This window comes from Pristiophorus japonicus, chromosome 16, assembly GCF_044704955.1.
Source record: "Pristiophorus japonicus isolate sPriJap1 chromosome 16, sPriJap1.hap1, whole genome shotgun sequence".
Taxonomy (NCBI): Eukaryota; Metazoa; Chordata; class Chondrichthyes; family Pristiophoridae; genus Pristiophorus; species Pristiophorus japonicus.
In genome coordinates, this window is record NC_091992.1 from 30,959,252 (window position 1) to 30,974,143 (window position 14,892).

A 14,892-nucleotide genomic window follows, 5' to 3' on the forward strand; every position below is an offset into this window, starting at 1 on the left:
GAGTTCAGAAGGATGAGGGGTGATCTTATTGAAACATTTAAAATAATGAAAGCGATAGACAAGGTTGAGGCAGAGAGGTTGTTTCCACTGGTCGGGGAGACTAGAACTAGGGGGCACGCCTCAAAATACGGGGGAGCCAATTTAAAACCGAGTTGAGAAGGAATTTCTTCTCCCAGAGGGTTGTGAATCTGGAATTCTCTGCCCAAGGAAGCAGTTGAGGCTAGCTCATTGAATGTATTCAAATCACAGATAGATAGATTTTTAACCAATAAGGGAACTAAGGGTTACGGGGAGCGGGCGGGTAAGTGGAGCTGAGCCCACGGCCAGATCAGCCATGATCTTGTTGAATGGCGGAGCAGGCTCGAAGGGCTTGATGGTCTACTCTTGTTCCTAATTCTTATGTTCTTATATTCTTATGTTCGAAGAGCATGTAAAATGTCTTGTTCAATTCTGAAGACAAAAGAAAGAAAATACTGTCAGGCCCATTCTGTAAAGGGAAAAGACAAGTTTACATTTCAGGTGTGAATCCTACTTCAGAACTGGAATGGAAGATAAACAATGTAGTTACTGTTGTAATGTCGAAATAAGTTCAAATGAGTTTTTTTGAAATGATAGAAAGAGGTGAAAAACTGATGAAGGTTGTATATAAATCATCTCTGAGGCAATGAAAAGACTATAACCTGGATTGTGTGATTAAAAATAATGGTGAGGCGATCAGTGCTCACTGTTACTAAAAAGTAAATGGACAGCAATTTTGAGCAACCACACAAACTGATTTAAATGTGAAAATTAGGTAGTTGCTGTCTGAGATGCGCTGCCCCTGCAGCAGCTTTGCGATAACATGGAAGGGCGTGAGGTTCGATACTTGCGTGATATACCCACTAAACAAGCCAGAAAAAGAATGGTGTGATAAGTCATAATTACTGCCAAACAACCTCTCTGACACTGAAAGTTAATGTTTAGGAGTGGTGGAATCTCATTCCTTCAGATTTTAATTATTGTGAGATACTTTTTTTTAATAAAACACTTTGTCTCTCATTTATCTCTTTCTCAATCCTGTTTGTCTTTCCCTCTTTCATTTTCTGTACATGATTTGGCATTGAATTAATTATTCTGACTTGCACTTCCTGGTTGAGTAAGGAATCGTCAATCTAGTTCAGGAGATACACTGTTGCTTGTCCTGTTCACACAGACCCTAGATCCCCTGTAGAGGGTGCCGTGCCAAAATAGATTTCTAATCACCACAAGTTCCAGTGAAAAAGCCCATAGAAAATCTCGGCAAGTGCAATGAACTGCTGGCGCCATTCCTTTGCCACTGATCGCAAAACCTGGCCATTGAAAGAACAAAAGGAGGTAAAAATAACATGCAAAAAATTGTAGATGGTGGAATTCAGAAATACGCAGCACTTTGTCCAAGTGGTCATTCCTCATGTGTTGGGTGGGATAATGAGCATTGGTATGGGGGAATGACAGTTGAGCCTAATCCTGTCCTTTCTAGAAAAGGGAGAGGGGTGGGGGTGGGGGTGGGAAGGGGTGTTAAGATTATTGTTTTTGTTTGCAAAAACGTAATAACTGGATAATAATGAAGATTGGAAATAAGGGGACCCCAATTGTTGGCCCTAAACTGCTGAGATCTAGCCGAGATCAACTGTCTTGTGTGTCACAGCATTTTAGGAAGTATATTCGGCATTGGGCAGTCTCAGCATTATGGTATAGGAGCAAGTGTTCATGTCGGATGTGAATGGTATATTGGATCATGTGGAACATTAGCAGGCTATTTTTATCTCGGACTTTAATTTTAATCTGCTGTGTGCAAACATATTGTATTTCAAGGTTACTGAATTCTTCTTTACAATCTTTGACTGCAGGCCTTATACAGAAAATTAGAAACTCCGTGTTTTTTTTACAATGAACAGGTTGCTTGACCTCTAGTACTTTATTGTTGGCAGGTGCTGAGGTGCCTCTGGTACCATGTGGTGCTGTTGTATCAATGCTCTTGAGTGCCAGGGCATAAATGTCTCCTGTTTTCATTGTTCCAACCAGTATCTTGATTAAGTGATTGTCAACTAGAATAGGAACATTTAACTCTGGGGCTGTGGCTGTCCATCGATCACTTGTTTTTTTTATAAACTGTGTTAAAAATTTCATGTTTGTCTTGGATATTCTGTCTGGTTCAGTGGTACTAGTTGCTCCCATCAGCGGTCCCTGTGTCTTGTGTTCGGGAGTAGGCCCATACTGCCCACTATCTAATCGTATGATAATGTAACCCGGAGGCATAAAAATAGTACCCCTTTGTGATCTGAACTGATATTGTGTCTTTTGAGTGCGCCCTTGGGTCAACACTCGTGTTACATTAAACTGCCTCGATCATTTTGACTTTCAGCAGATCATTTTGATTGACTGACCCATGTGACTGTTGTCCACTTTCTTATGGATAGGACTTTTTTCTTTTCCACAGATTTTCCAGTATGACACCAATGCATCCAGCTACCCTTGCTCCCTGCCCCTCCAATGTTGGTCCCTACGGACTATCTTCTGATATTCATGAATGGTACAATTTTGACATAATGGGGGTAATTTTAACCTAATTTCTGGCCAGGTAACCCATGAGATTGGGTGGAACGCAGGTTTTCCACCCACCTGTTAGTGCTCTCTGTTGACTTCAATGGAGAGTAAAGATTGGGCGCACTGTAAAATCAGCGTTGCACCCGATCCTGTCTGTTATCCAATGGGTGAATTAGGTTCAAATTGTTCCAAATTAGTCTCGGATGAGTCAGTGACTTTTAATGTCTCCGTTCAAAGTGGTATTTGAGCAGCAACACCCTACAAGCTGGTTTACCTTCCCTGCCCCCACCCACCCTAATCTTACATAAGAACATAAGAAATAGGAAAATAGGAGTAGACCATACGGCCCCTCGAGCCTGCTCTGCCATTCAATAAGATCATGGCTGATCTGATCATGGACTCAGCTCTACTTCCCTGCCCGCTCCCCATAATCTTTTAAGAAACTGTCTATTTCTGTCTTAAATTTATTCAGTGACCCAGCTTCCACAGCTCTCTAAGGCAGCAAATTCCATAGATTTACAACCCCCTGAGAGAAGAAATTTCTCCTCATCTCTGTTTTAAATGGACAGCCCCTTATTCTAACATGCCCTCTAGTTCTAGTCTCCCCCATCAGTGGAAACATCCTCTCTGCGTCCACCTTGTCAAGCCCCCTCATAATCTTATAAGTTTCGATAAGATCATCTCTCATTCTTATGAATTCCAATGAGTAGAGGCCCAAACTACTCAACTTTTCCTCATAAGACAAACCCTTCATCTCCGGAATCAACCGAGTGAACCTTCTCTGAACTGCCTCCAAAGCAAGTATATCCTTTCGTAAATATGGAAACCAAAACTGCACGCAGTATTCCAGGTGTGGCCTCACCAATACCCTGTATAGCTGTAGCAAGACTTCCCTGCTTTTTTTATACTCCATCCCCTTTGCAATAAAGGCCAATATTCCATTAGCCTTCCTGATCACTTGCTGTACCTGCATGCTATCCTTTTGTGTTTCATGCACAAGTACCCCCAGGTCCCGCTGTACTACAACTATGAGATATCCTGGAGATGGAGGTTTTAGATAATATCTGCAATGGATCTGGCCCGCCTGTATCAGGTGCTCGACTGACGTATTCTGGAATTTTTAATCATTTTGCAATCTTTCTCCATTTAAATAATAACATGCTCTTTGATTTTTTTCTGCCAAAGTGCATGACCTCACACTTTCCAACATTATTCTCCATCTGCCAAATTTTTTCCCATTCACTTAGCCTGTCTATGTCCTTTTGCAGATTTTTTGTGTCCTCCTCACACATTGCTTTTCCTCCCATCTTTGTATCGTCAGCAAACTTGGCTATGTTACACTCAGTCCCTTCTTCCAAGTCGTTAATATAGATTGTAAATAGTTGGGGTCCCAGCACTGATCCCTGCGGCACCCCACTAGTTGCCAACCAGAGAATGAACCATTTATCCCGACTCTCTGTTTTCTGTTAGTTAGCTGATGTAGTCATTTTAAAACCATTGCAAGCTGGATTTAAATTAAAGGTAACATTTTTAATATCTAGATTCTTTCTGTCGAAAAATGATTAAAAATTCCAGAACACGTCAGTCGAGCATCTGATACAGGCGGGCCAGATCCATTGCTTAAGATTGTTGATATTATCTAAAACCTCTGTCTCCAGGATATCTCATAGTTGTAGAACCAGATTGTGCAAAGCTGGAAATATTTTCAGTGGGAAAAATGTCTTTTTTTTTTCCTCCTCTCATCAAATCCTTCATCAAGGATTAGTTTATGTAAGATTTGAATTCTTTTTTTTTTTTTTGGAGTGTCGTGTCCCCAGATCTAATGATGTATATTGAATCTCTAGAAAAGTGCAGAGGAGAAAAACAAAGAGGGTACTTACACTTGGATCTTTTAATTATGAGGATAGATTTGGAGAGTTCACTATTTTTGCAGAAATGCATGTTTAGGATATGATTGAGATTTTTATGATCAAATTGGATAAGAATTTGAAACGGAAAGTGATAGAATTAGAAAGCAGGCCTAATAAATATGTAGACAAAGTCAGCTTAGATGCTGAGAAATATTTATTTTCTGATGAAGTTGCCCTTTGGAACATGTTATTGATGGATGTGGTAAGTATGGATACTGCAGTCCTTTCATAAGGGACATGATCAGTTCCAGAAGGAAGAAGACATTGACATGCACTTGAAGTTTGCTTAGTTTTGTACCATCTCTTGTTTGATTACCTTATTCAATTGGGAAGAAATTTCCCAGAGCTTTCCTGAAATTTAAATTTTTTTTCCTGCTTTGTTGCCTCCTTAGGTGTTGGCATTACTTGCAGTTCGGGAGGGCGTTGTATAGGTTGGATAGGGTGAGCGCATCAATAGACCTGATGGTCTTTTTTCACCCTTTTTGTATGTGCATGTGTGTAGTGGCTATTCTGTTGGCATCTACATCTGGCTTCAGCTTCAGTTTTGAAAGGATCATTTGAACTAATATATGCTAATGCTCAGATGGACACATTATCACCAGTACTGCAAGCATTCTGCTTCAGTATATTTTTGTTTGGCATATTTACAGGTCCTGAGAATCTTCCTGGTTCAGTGAATTATTTTCAGATATTCTGATTCAGAAGAGAATAGATTAGGATACATTGCCTCTGGCACTCTTAACATCCCCTGGATTGTAGTTAACTTAAAAGTTTCTGATCATGTCTCAGCCCTGAGCCAATTGGATTTATCTACCTCCATGAACCTTTTTACTGCACCACCAGTATAACTGCATCTGGTGCAAAGTAAACATTTTAAAGTAGTTTTTAAATTTAAAAACTAATCCAGGTGGTCTGCAAGATCAACTTTACGTTATCACTGTTGGAGAAGATCCTGTTAAAGTTAGCACTGCCTGAGAAATGGCAATTTGGCACTGGCAAAATAATTTGATGTTGCCAGCTTACATTGCTCTAAAGCAGCATCATAAAATCTTAAGAGCATTGTGAAGGTTTCAACTTTTGATGCTCTTTTGCAATGTCTGAAAGGAATAGATGTGATGCAGCTAGCATGAGAATATTAAAATTTTAATTTAAAAAAGTTTTCATTAAAGCACTGATGTTCATTTTGATAGCTGTATCCTGAATGTAATATAATTTTGTTCCTGATACAGCTACAAGGAGGAGGAAAAATTAAGTCAATGATGAACTCTAGTTTTATCTGAACAAATTAAACTAATTTTCTAGGAAGAATGATCATATCCGGTCTAATAAACCATATTAAAATTATATTTTAAAAAGTCAAGATTCTAGATTATTAATTTAACAATGAAGGCATTTGAATAAATTATTTAATGGCTTCTATCAGCTTTATGTAGCTGTTTTATACACGACTGGATCATCTTTCAGGCTTTAGAGCACAGTTTTGACTTTACTGTAACCTTTTGTCTCCCAATAGAAAGATGAGCTTGAAATCGGAGCGCAGAGGAATCCATGTGGACCAGTCAGAACTGCTGTGTAAGAAAGGCTGTGGTTACTATGGAAATCCTGCTTGGCAAGGGTTTTGTTCCAAGTGTTGGAGAGAAGAGTACAGCAAAGCCAGACAGAGACAGATTCAGGAAGACTGGGAGTTTGCAGAACGGTAATGCTCATAATTTAATTATTTCATGCTTCACTGGGAATATCCTTTACACATTCTAAGACTATCATTATATAAAATTCCTTTTTAGTCAAGCAAGGTATTCCATTCTGCCCTTCAAAGATGATTTTTTTCCCTCATCCATAATGTTAATTTTTAAAAAGAGAATCATCCCTTGAGAAACACCAGCACTCAGATCTCCGCCCCTCCCCTTCAATAAAAATGTCTTTGTCAGTAAAGGTTGAACCTCCCTTATCCAGAACCACCCCCCATCCAGAACCATTCCCGGCCACTGGGTGGTACATTCGGAAAATTCCAACATGAACAAATTGGCATCCTTCCTCGCTGCTGACTCCGGCAATCGCTGACCTGACCCTGCAATCCACGCTTTCTCCCCCCCCCCCCCCCCCCCCCCCAATGATCTCTCTGCCGCACTCCCAGCCCCAAGCCAGCCAGCCCCGATATCCCCTTGCTCAGTACCTGCACCATCCAATTTAACGTGACCACCCCTTGTCCGGAAAAATTCCTTATCCAGAACAGGCCAGGTTCCGAGGGTTCCGGATAAGGGAGGTTCAACCTGTATATGCCAAATGTAATGTGGTACTGCACCCGGGCAGGACCGGAACCAATGTCCTAGGGGGAGTGTTTGCTAGTGCTGTTGGGGAGGGGTTAAACTAATATGGCAGAGGGATGGGAACCTATGCAGGGAAACGGAGAGAAGTAGAATGGAGGCAGAAGCTAAAGATAGAAAGAAGAAAAGTAAAAGTGGAGGGCAGAGAAACCTAAGTCAAAAAGGACCACATTACAGCAAAATTCTAAAGGGGCAAAGGGTGTTAATAAGTCAAGCCTGAAGGCTCTGTGCCTCAATGCGAGGAGTATTCGGAATAAGGTGGACGAATTAACTGCACAGATAGCAGTTAACGGATATGATGTAATTGGCATCACGGAGACATGACTCCAGGGTGACCAAGGCTGGGAACTCAACATACAGGGGTATTGAACATTTAGGAAGGACAGATGGAAAGGAAAAGGCGGTGGGGTGGCATTGCTGGTTAAAGAGGAAATTAATGCAATAGTAAGGAAGGACATTAGCTTGGATGATGTGGAATCGGTATGGGTGGAGCTACGGAATACCAAAGGGCAGAAAAAGCTCGTGGGAGTTGTGTACAGACCACCAAACAGTAATAGTGAAGTCGGGGACAGCATCAAACAAGAAATTAGGGATGCGTCCAATAAAGGTACAGCAGTTACCATGGGCGACTTTAATTTACATATTGATTGGTCTAACCAAACTGGTAGCAGTGCGGTGGAGGAGAATTTCCTGGAGTGTGTTAGGGATGGTTTCCTAGACCAATATGTTGAGGAACCAACTAGAGGGCTGGCCATCCTAGACTGGATGATGTGTAATGAGTAAGGACTAATTAACAATCTTGTTGTGCGAGGCCCCTTGGGGAAGAGTGACCATAATATGGTAGAATTCTTTATTAAAATGGAGAGTGACACAGTTAATTCAGAGACTAGGGTCCTGAATTTAAGGAAAGGTAACTTCGATGGTATGAGATGTGAATTGGCTAGAATAGACTGGCGAATAATACTTAAAGGGTTGACGGTGGATAGGCAGTGGCAAACATTTAAAGATCACATGGATGAACTTCAACAATTGTACATCCCTGCCTAGAGTAAAAAATAAAACTGGGAAGGTGACTCAACCGTGGCTAACAAGGGAAATTAATAGTGTTAAAGCCAAGGAAGAGGCATATAAATTGGCCAGAAAAAGCAGCAAATCTGAGGACTGGGAGAATTTTGTAATACAGTGGAGGAGGGCAAAGGGTTTAATTAGGAGGGGGAAAAATAGACTATGAAAGGAAGCTTGCTGGCAGCATAAAAACTGACTGCAAAAGCTTCTATAGATATGTGAAGAGAAAAAAATTAGTGAAAACAAATGTAGGTCCCTTGCAGTCGGATTCAGGTGAATTTATAATGGGGAACAAAGAAATGGCGGACCAGTTAAAGAAATACTTTGGTTCTGTCTTCACGAAGGAAGACACGAATAACCTTCCAGAAATACTAGGGGACCAAGGGTCTAGTGGGAAGGAGGAACTGAAGGAAATCCTTATTAGGTGGGAAATTGTGTTAGGGAAATTAATGGATTGAAGGCCGATAAATCCCCGGGGCCTAACAGTCTGCATCCCAGAGTACTTAAGGAAGTAGCCCCAGAAATAGTGAATGCATTGGTGATCATTTTCCGACAGTCTATCGACTCTGGATCGGTTCCTATGGACTGGAGGGTAGCTAATGTAACGCCACTTTTTAAGAAAGGAGGGAGAGAGAAAGCGGGTAATTATAGACCGGTTAGCCTGACATCAGTAGTGGGGAAAGGGAAATCCTGCTTGACAAATCTTCTTGAATTTTTTGAGGATGTAACTGGTAGAGTGGACAAGGGAGAACCAGTGGATGTGGTGTATTTGGACTTTCAAAAGGCTTTTGACAAGGTCCCACACAAGAGATTGGTGTGCAAAATTAAAGCACATGGTATTGGGGTAATGTACTGATGTGAATAGAGAACTGGTTGGCAGATAGGAAGCAGAGAGTCGGGATAAACGGGTCCTTTTCAAAATGGCAGGCAGTGACTAGTGGGGTGCCGCAGGGCTCAGTGCTGGGACCCCAGCTATTTACAATATACATTAATGATTTGGATGAGGGAATTGAGTGTAATATCTCCAAGTTTGCAGATGACACTAAGCTAGGTGGCGGTGTGAGCTGTGAGGAGGATGCTAAAAGGCTGCAGGGTGACTTGGACAGGTTAGGTGAGTGGGCAAACGCGTGGCACATGCAGTATAATGTGGATAAATGTGAGGTTATCCACTTTGGTGGCAGATTAGGAAAAGGGGAGGTTCAACGAGACCTGTGTGTCATGGTACATCAGTCATTGAAAGTTGGCATGCAGTTACAGCAGGTGGTGAAGAAGGCAAATAATATGTTGGCCTTCATAGCTAGGGGATTTGAGTATAGGAGCAGGGAGGTCTTACTGCAGTTGTACAGAGCCTTAGTGAGGCCTCACCTGGAATATTGTGTTCAGTTTTGGTCGTCTAATCTGAGGAAGGACATTCTTGCTATTGAGGGAGTGCAGCGAAGGTTCACCAGACTGATTCCTGGGATAGCAGGACTGACATGAGGAGAGACTGGATCGACTGGGCCTGTATTCACTGGAGTTTAGAAGGATGAGAGGGGATCTCATAGAAACATATAAGATTCTGACGGGACTGGACAGGTTCGATGCGGGAAGAATGTCCCCGATGTTGGGGAAGTCCAGGACCAGGGGACATAGTCGAAGGATAAAGGGTAAGCCATTTAGGACTGAGATGAGGAGAAACGTCTCCACTCAGAGAGTTGTTAACCTGTGGAATTCCCTGCCGCAGAGAGTTGTTGTTGCCAGTTCATTGGATATATTCAAGAGGGAGTTAGATATGGCCCTTATGGCTAAAGGGATCAAGGGGTATTGGAGAGAAAGCAGGAAAGGGGTACTGAGGTGAATAATCAGCCATGATCTTCTTGAATGGTGGTGCAGGCTTGAATGGCCGAATGGCCTACTCCTGCACCTATTTTCTATGTTTCTATGTACTGGGCCATATAGAACAAGTGTCCCGGGTCCACAACCTAGTTTGTGCTGGGTTTTATGGAATGTTAATACAAATGTAAAAAAAATAGTTAAGTGGATGAAATACATTCCATATAGTGTGAAGCACATCATGATTTTTGGGCACCAAGACAAAAATTCTTGAGCATTATCGGGGAGGTTTAATTTATTCAGAGAGTTTTTCACCTGGACTAATGTTCCAAATAAATCCATGCAGCTGTTTCTGATGCTGCTTTCTCCTGTCAGACATTTTAGCATTTATTTTAATCTGTGTGTCTCCTTGTTTTCCTGCAACCTCCTCATGCAATTCCTGACATAAAATTTTTTTCTAATGTGACTGTAATCTAAGCTCCCTTTTTATTGAATTGAAGTGGAACTTTCTGATTAATTATTTCACCAGTTCAGCAATATGTTGAAAAGCTAGAAAAGAATGAATGCAGGTAAAATTGATCCAAGTGGGTTAGTTTACTACATAAGATAACTGTCCCATTGCAGTATGCACTGATTATTTGCTTCTGTTTTGTGTACTAATGTAAAACCGTATATTTTTAATCCACAGTTTACAGCGTGAGGAGGAAGCTGCTTATGCTAGCAGTCAAGGAGCTCCGTCACTCACTTTTTCGAAATTTGAGGAGAAAAAAACGAATGAGACAAAAAGAAAAGTCCAGACTGTCAAAAAGTTCTTCAGTCCATCATCCCGGGCTACACCAAAGAAAGGTAAATAGCTTAGAAATGGTTTAGCTGAACAGAATGATTTTTGATTTTCTACTTTTTGGTGATCAGATGTGTTCAACATTTTAGCCTTGCGTTTGTAAATTATTCCTGATTTCAAGTACTGCTATAAAGCTCTTGTGCAGTGTGGATTTAAAAACAAATGTAATTATTGTGTTGGTGTGATATGCAGGATTCTGTGTGGAGAAAATATGGGGTCAACATATGGACGAGAATCAAGAAGAGAATTACCATTCTGATAGTAATACCAAATATTTCTCGGAGATTCAGCGAGAATGAGAATTGACCATAGATTTGTAGGAAAACAATGTTTACTCCCTGGCTCTTTTGATGGTTAATGTCATAGGAAGAGTAGGTCGTTCAGGCCCTCAAGCCATTCAATGTGATAATGGCTGATCTGTACCTCAACTCCATTTACCAACATTTGTTCTTATCCCTTGATACGCTTGCCTAACAAACTCCATCCATCTTGGTCTTAAAAATTTTAATTGAGCCAGCATCCACATCCTTTTTGGGGGAGCGAATCCCAGATTTTCTCTAACCTTTTGTGTAAAAAAAAAAGTGGTCTTTATTTCACTCCTAAATTGCGTAGCTCTAATTTTAAGATTAATCCGTCTTGATCTGGATTCTATGTAGTTAAAACTGGTTCTTACTTTGCTTCGTACTTTGCATCATCCATTTGCAATAAACATTTTAGCTGAACACTGATTCTATTTTGAAGTTTTTATTTGAACACACTTCAATTCGACACACATGCCTGTTTTGAAAACCATTCTGATAGTAATACCAAATATTTCCTTATCTTTTATCTGGTTAGCATGTCCAGAATTCTGTTTTCATTTCAGATTTCTAGCACCTGCAGTTTTTTTGCTTTGTCCTTATCTATCGTCACCAGCAACAAGATTGCTAGATAAAGCAGCAGTTGAACTGTACACAGAAACAAAAAAATTCTGTACTGGGAAACTATTTGAGGCAAAGAAGTAGGACTGATTTGTATGGAAGTGCAGCTTGAGAGAAGAAACCCCCTCCCTGCCCCGCACTAAGCTTTGTGATTTAATCATGAGACAGGACAAAGCCCTGCTTAAGGTGCTTCAAGTCTAATTGACTCAAGGCATCATTGTGCCATCTTTTTTTCTGCTCGATGGAACATTGATTATATTTCCAGTTTGTATTTTGTGGTGCAAGGAGAACACTTATTCTTCCCTCTATTTTTTCTCCTTTCGGTTTTTTTGTGTGCTCAAGATGGGGAATGTCAGTGCTGGGGATTTGCATGCTTTACATTTCAGGAATCCAGTGGTGGCACAACAAATGTATCCATTTACCTCAACAACCATCCTTGGGCCTATCTCTGTGCCATTTCAATTAGAGGCAAATTGGGCGGCAGTTCTAGTCTCGTGCATCATGAATAGGGCTGTCCGAGGGGAACTGTGGTTCCCCTCAGTTCTTTGTCGTCTAGGCCTTGGGATTAAATCCAGTCACACAAATGAAGTTAAAGTTTCCTCTGTAAAAGACCTGTGTGAAATGAGTTTGGACAGCCTTAATTCAGTTCTTAGTCAGCATGAGCTGACAACACAGCACTATTACTCATTTGACACTAATCAGCAGTCTCAGTCAGTGAGGCCATAGGATGGCTAGAGTAGGAAATTAAAAATCCCTCACTGGTGCAGTCGAGGTGCTTTTCTGATATGGACTAATGCATGTTGTTGGGGAAAAATAGAGGGGAGCCAAAATTGGTCGTTTCATACAGCTCGGGCAGAGTGCTGGCAAAATTGGTCCGGGTGGTCCTGAGCGGTGCGCCAGTGGAGTGCGATGGACGGTCTGCTCAGGCGGTACAGGGTAAATTGTCTGGGACTCGGGACTCTTTGGATCCCGAGTTCTGTGCACGCGCACTCTTCCATCGACCTCTGTCGTGGTGTGTCCTCCTTCTCCTCCCCCCCCCCCCCCCCCCTGGAGAAGAGCAGTCCAGAGACTGCCAACGTCGGGTCCCAGGTAAGTGTCTTGAGGTACGTTTAGATTTTTAATTGTTTTGTGCAGTGTTTGTGATTTATTTATAATACATATTTTTATTTATTTTTGTGGTTTTTGGTTGCGGAGTGGGGGGGGTGCGGGCGGAATAGATCTCTATGGGTGGGGGGGGAGGAACATTGTAGTTTACATACTGCCGATATACCATCAGCATAAAACCACCTTTTTTCAGACTGTGTGCAGCTCCGGTGGTATGCCGGCGGTATGTTACCAATGTCGGACTTTTGGGTGCTCTGTAGGGTGCTCCATGTGGGCGGACGGTATGCATACCGCCCGCTGATGATTTTCCCACCAGGTATGTTGGTATTTTTCGATCGATTTCGTGATTTTTGGGTGGTATGCGGCGGTATGTCCACCAATTTCGGGCCCAGGGAATTTTACTGGGCTTTGATTATACAGTGCTTGATTTGGGAATGGTTGACAGTGGGTGTCTGAAACTGGAAGCGTCCCATTCCTCAACACTAATATTCCTCATTTTGATGCACTCAAAAGAAAGAGAAACATTACTGTAAAAGTTGATCAGTTTGCATTTAAATATAACAATATACTCAAATGTAATTTTCCAGTAAACAGCTGTTGATTGTCACTTGATGAAGTTGCTGTCAATCTTTGAGTGTGAGTGTTCATTAATATGACAGTTGCTGTTTGCAAAAAGGTGACCTAAAGCTAAATAAAACCATGGCAATTAGTATGTGAAATCTAAGAACAAAATTGCTTGGAATAATGCAAGATTATAATCTCAACCAGGAATTCAAATAGTTTTTGAGTCTGTTGTGAAATTGCCTTGCAAGTGTTCTCTGCTATTTATTATTCTCTATATTAATATAACATTTTACAAGTTAAGTATGTATCTACAGAAAGAGGTTCTTCAACTTTGCAAAACAACTTATGGCAACAAAATAAAACTTTCTTTTTAGAGAGGAGGCTCGTGTGGAGGATAAATACAGCCGTAGACGAGTTGGGCCGCATGGCCTGTTTCTGTGCTGTAGACTCCATGTAATCAAACATTTCAGTTCATGCAGCTTACACAGCACATTTTGGATTTTCTTCGATTTTAAAAATGAACCTTTTTGAACAAAACCTTTTCCTGTTTTCAAGCTAAAAGTTTGCATCATATGGTTTGATAAGAGTGTATTCACTTAATAACTGCATTTCATAAGACATTTCTCCTGTTTGGGTCAAACCACAATTTTCATTTAAACTTCAAAGTACATGTTGGTAGTCCAAAAATGTGAACAATTTTATTTCTTAAAATACACATTGCATTTTCTTTCAGTGTCAATCCTATTTTCTTGGATCTAAATCCAATTTTTTTTAAAAACTGGTGCAAGACAAATTTAAAATCTAAAACTATTGTCTGGAATATTCCTCGTAGCTGCTGCTACTTCCCTGGCGCTACATGTGTAAACAAGCTTTTTACCGTACCTCCGGAAAACTGATGCAGGTGGAGTGGGAGCATCTCTGAGGAATTTCCCGGCCATTGTAATTTAGTAGTCTGATATTTGTATTGCCATTTACTTGCATCTCGACCTCCAACTTAGTGTTACACTTTTCCCTAAATAATGCATAGATGTGTGATGAAAGCTGTTTTTAAAGGTATAATAAAATACAACATAAACATAGAGGAAAATAAATCCATTACTTAATTTCATACTCTTCAGTGTTTCTTGTTACCTGACTCAGCATAAGGGTGGATGATGGCATCTAATTCTCATTCAGTATCTTGCATTGTATGATCATGGTCTGAATAATGACATGCTTTCTGTTGTGATTTTTCTTTTTCCATTCATGCTGTTTTCCTACTTGTTTCTTGCTTCCTGTTTTTTTTTTGCTTCTGCATTTAGTGAATCAAGACAAAGCTCTTAAGCATGGTGGGAGGGAGTGCAATGCGGATAACATTCTTAGGGATTTGAAGGAGATTTTTACTCCACCATGGGAGCTGGCTTCTCCTACTGAAGGTAATGCAGCACAGCCACTAAGCTGTCTGCCTGTACTGACTGGTATCGTGTGTTACCTACACTTGGGTAACTGGGGTTACTTTTACTGCCCATAGTTGTTGAGCAATCAATTTGGAATTTTTATTGAAATCAAAATAGTTTAAATTTTTTTATTAACTTTCCATTTTTGTAAGGAAAGATATATTTGATTAAAATCTTGGTATGTGAAAAAAAGTAATTGCATCTTTTCAAAAGTCCAGTTTCATTTTTATTCTACTATTCTATAAAAGAGTTAAAATGCTTTCTGCATTATAACAATTATATCATGGTTTCTATAAATTCCTATATCCAAATGTTAAAGTGCAACTTTTAAAGTTACCTGGGACTAAGTCT

The 14,892-nt window shown here is 40.6% G+C and overlaps 1 protein-coding gene across 3 annotated transcripts in view; it reads left to right on the forward strand.

Moving 5' to 3' along the window:
• Positions 1-14,892, forward strand: part of rabgef1 (RAB guanine nucleotide exchange factor (GEF) 1) — a 51,263-nt gene that overhangs the window by 9,253 nt on the left and 27,118 nt on the right. Inside the window, exons 2-5 of one of the 3 annotated variants that reach the window (XM_070857178.1) lie at positions 4,868-4,916; positions 5,989-6,171; positions 10,365-10,522; positions 14,407-14,520. In XM_070857178.1, coding sequence (XP_070713279.1) covers positions 5,993-6,171; positions 10,365-10,522; positions 14,407-14,520 — 451 coding nt within the window. In that variant the 5' untranslated portion in view covers positions 4,868-4,916; positions 5,989-5,992. The remainder of the gene's footprint in view (positions 1-4,867; positions 4,917-5,988; positions 6,172-10,364; positions 10,523-14,406; positions 14,521-14,892) is intronic. The other 2 variants (XM_070857177.1, XM_070857179.1) reach the window with 2 other exon arrangements.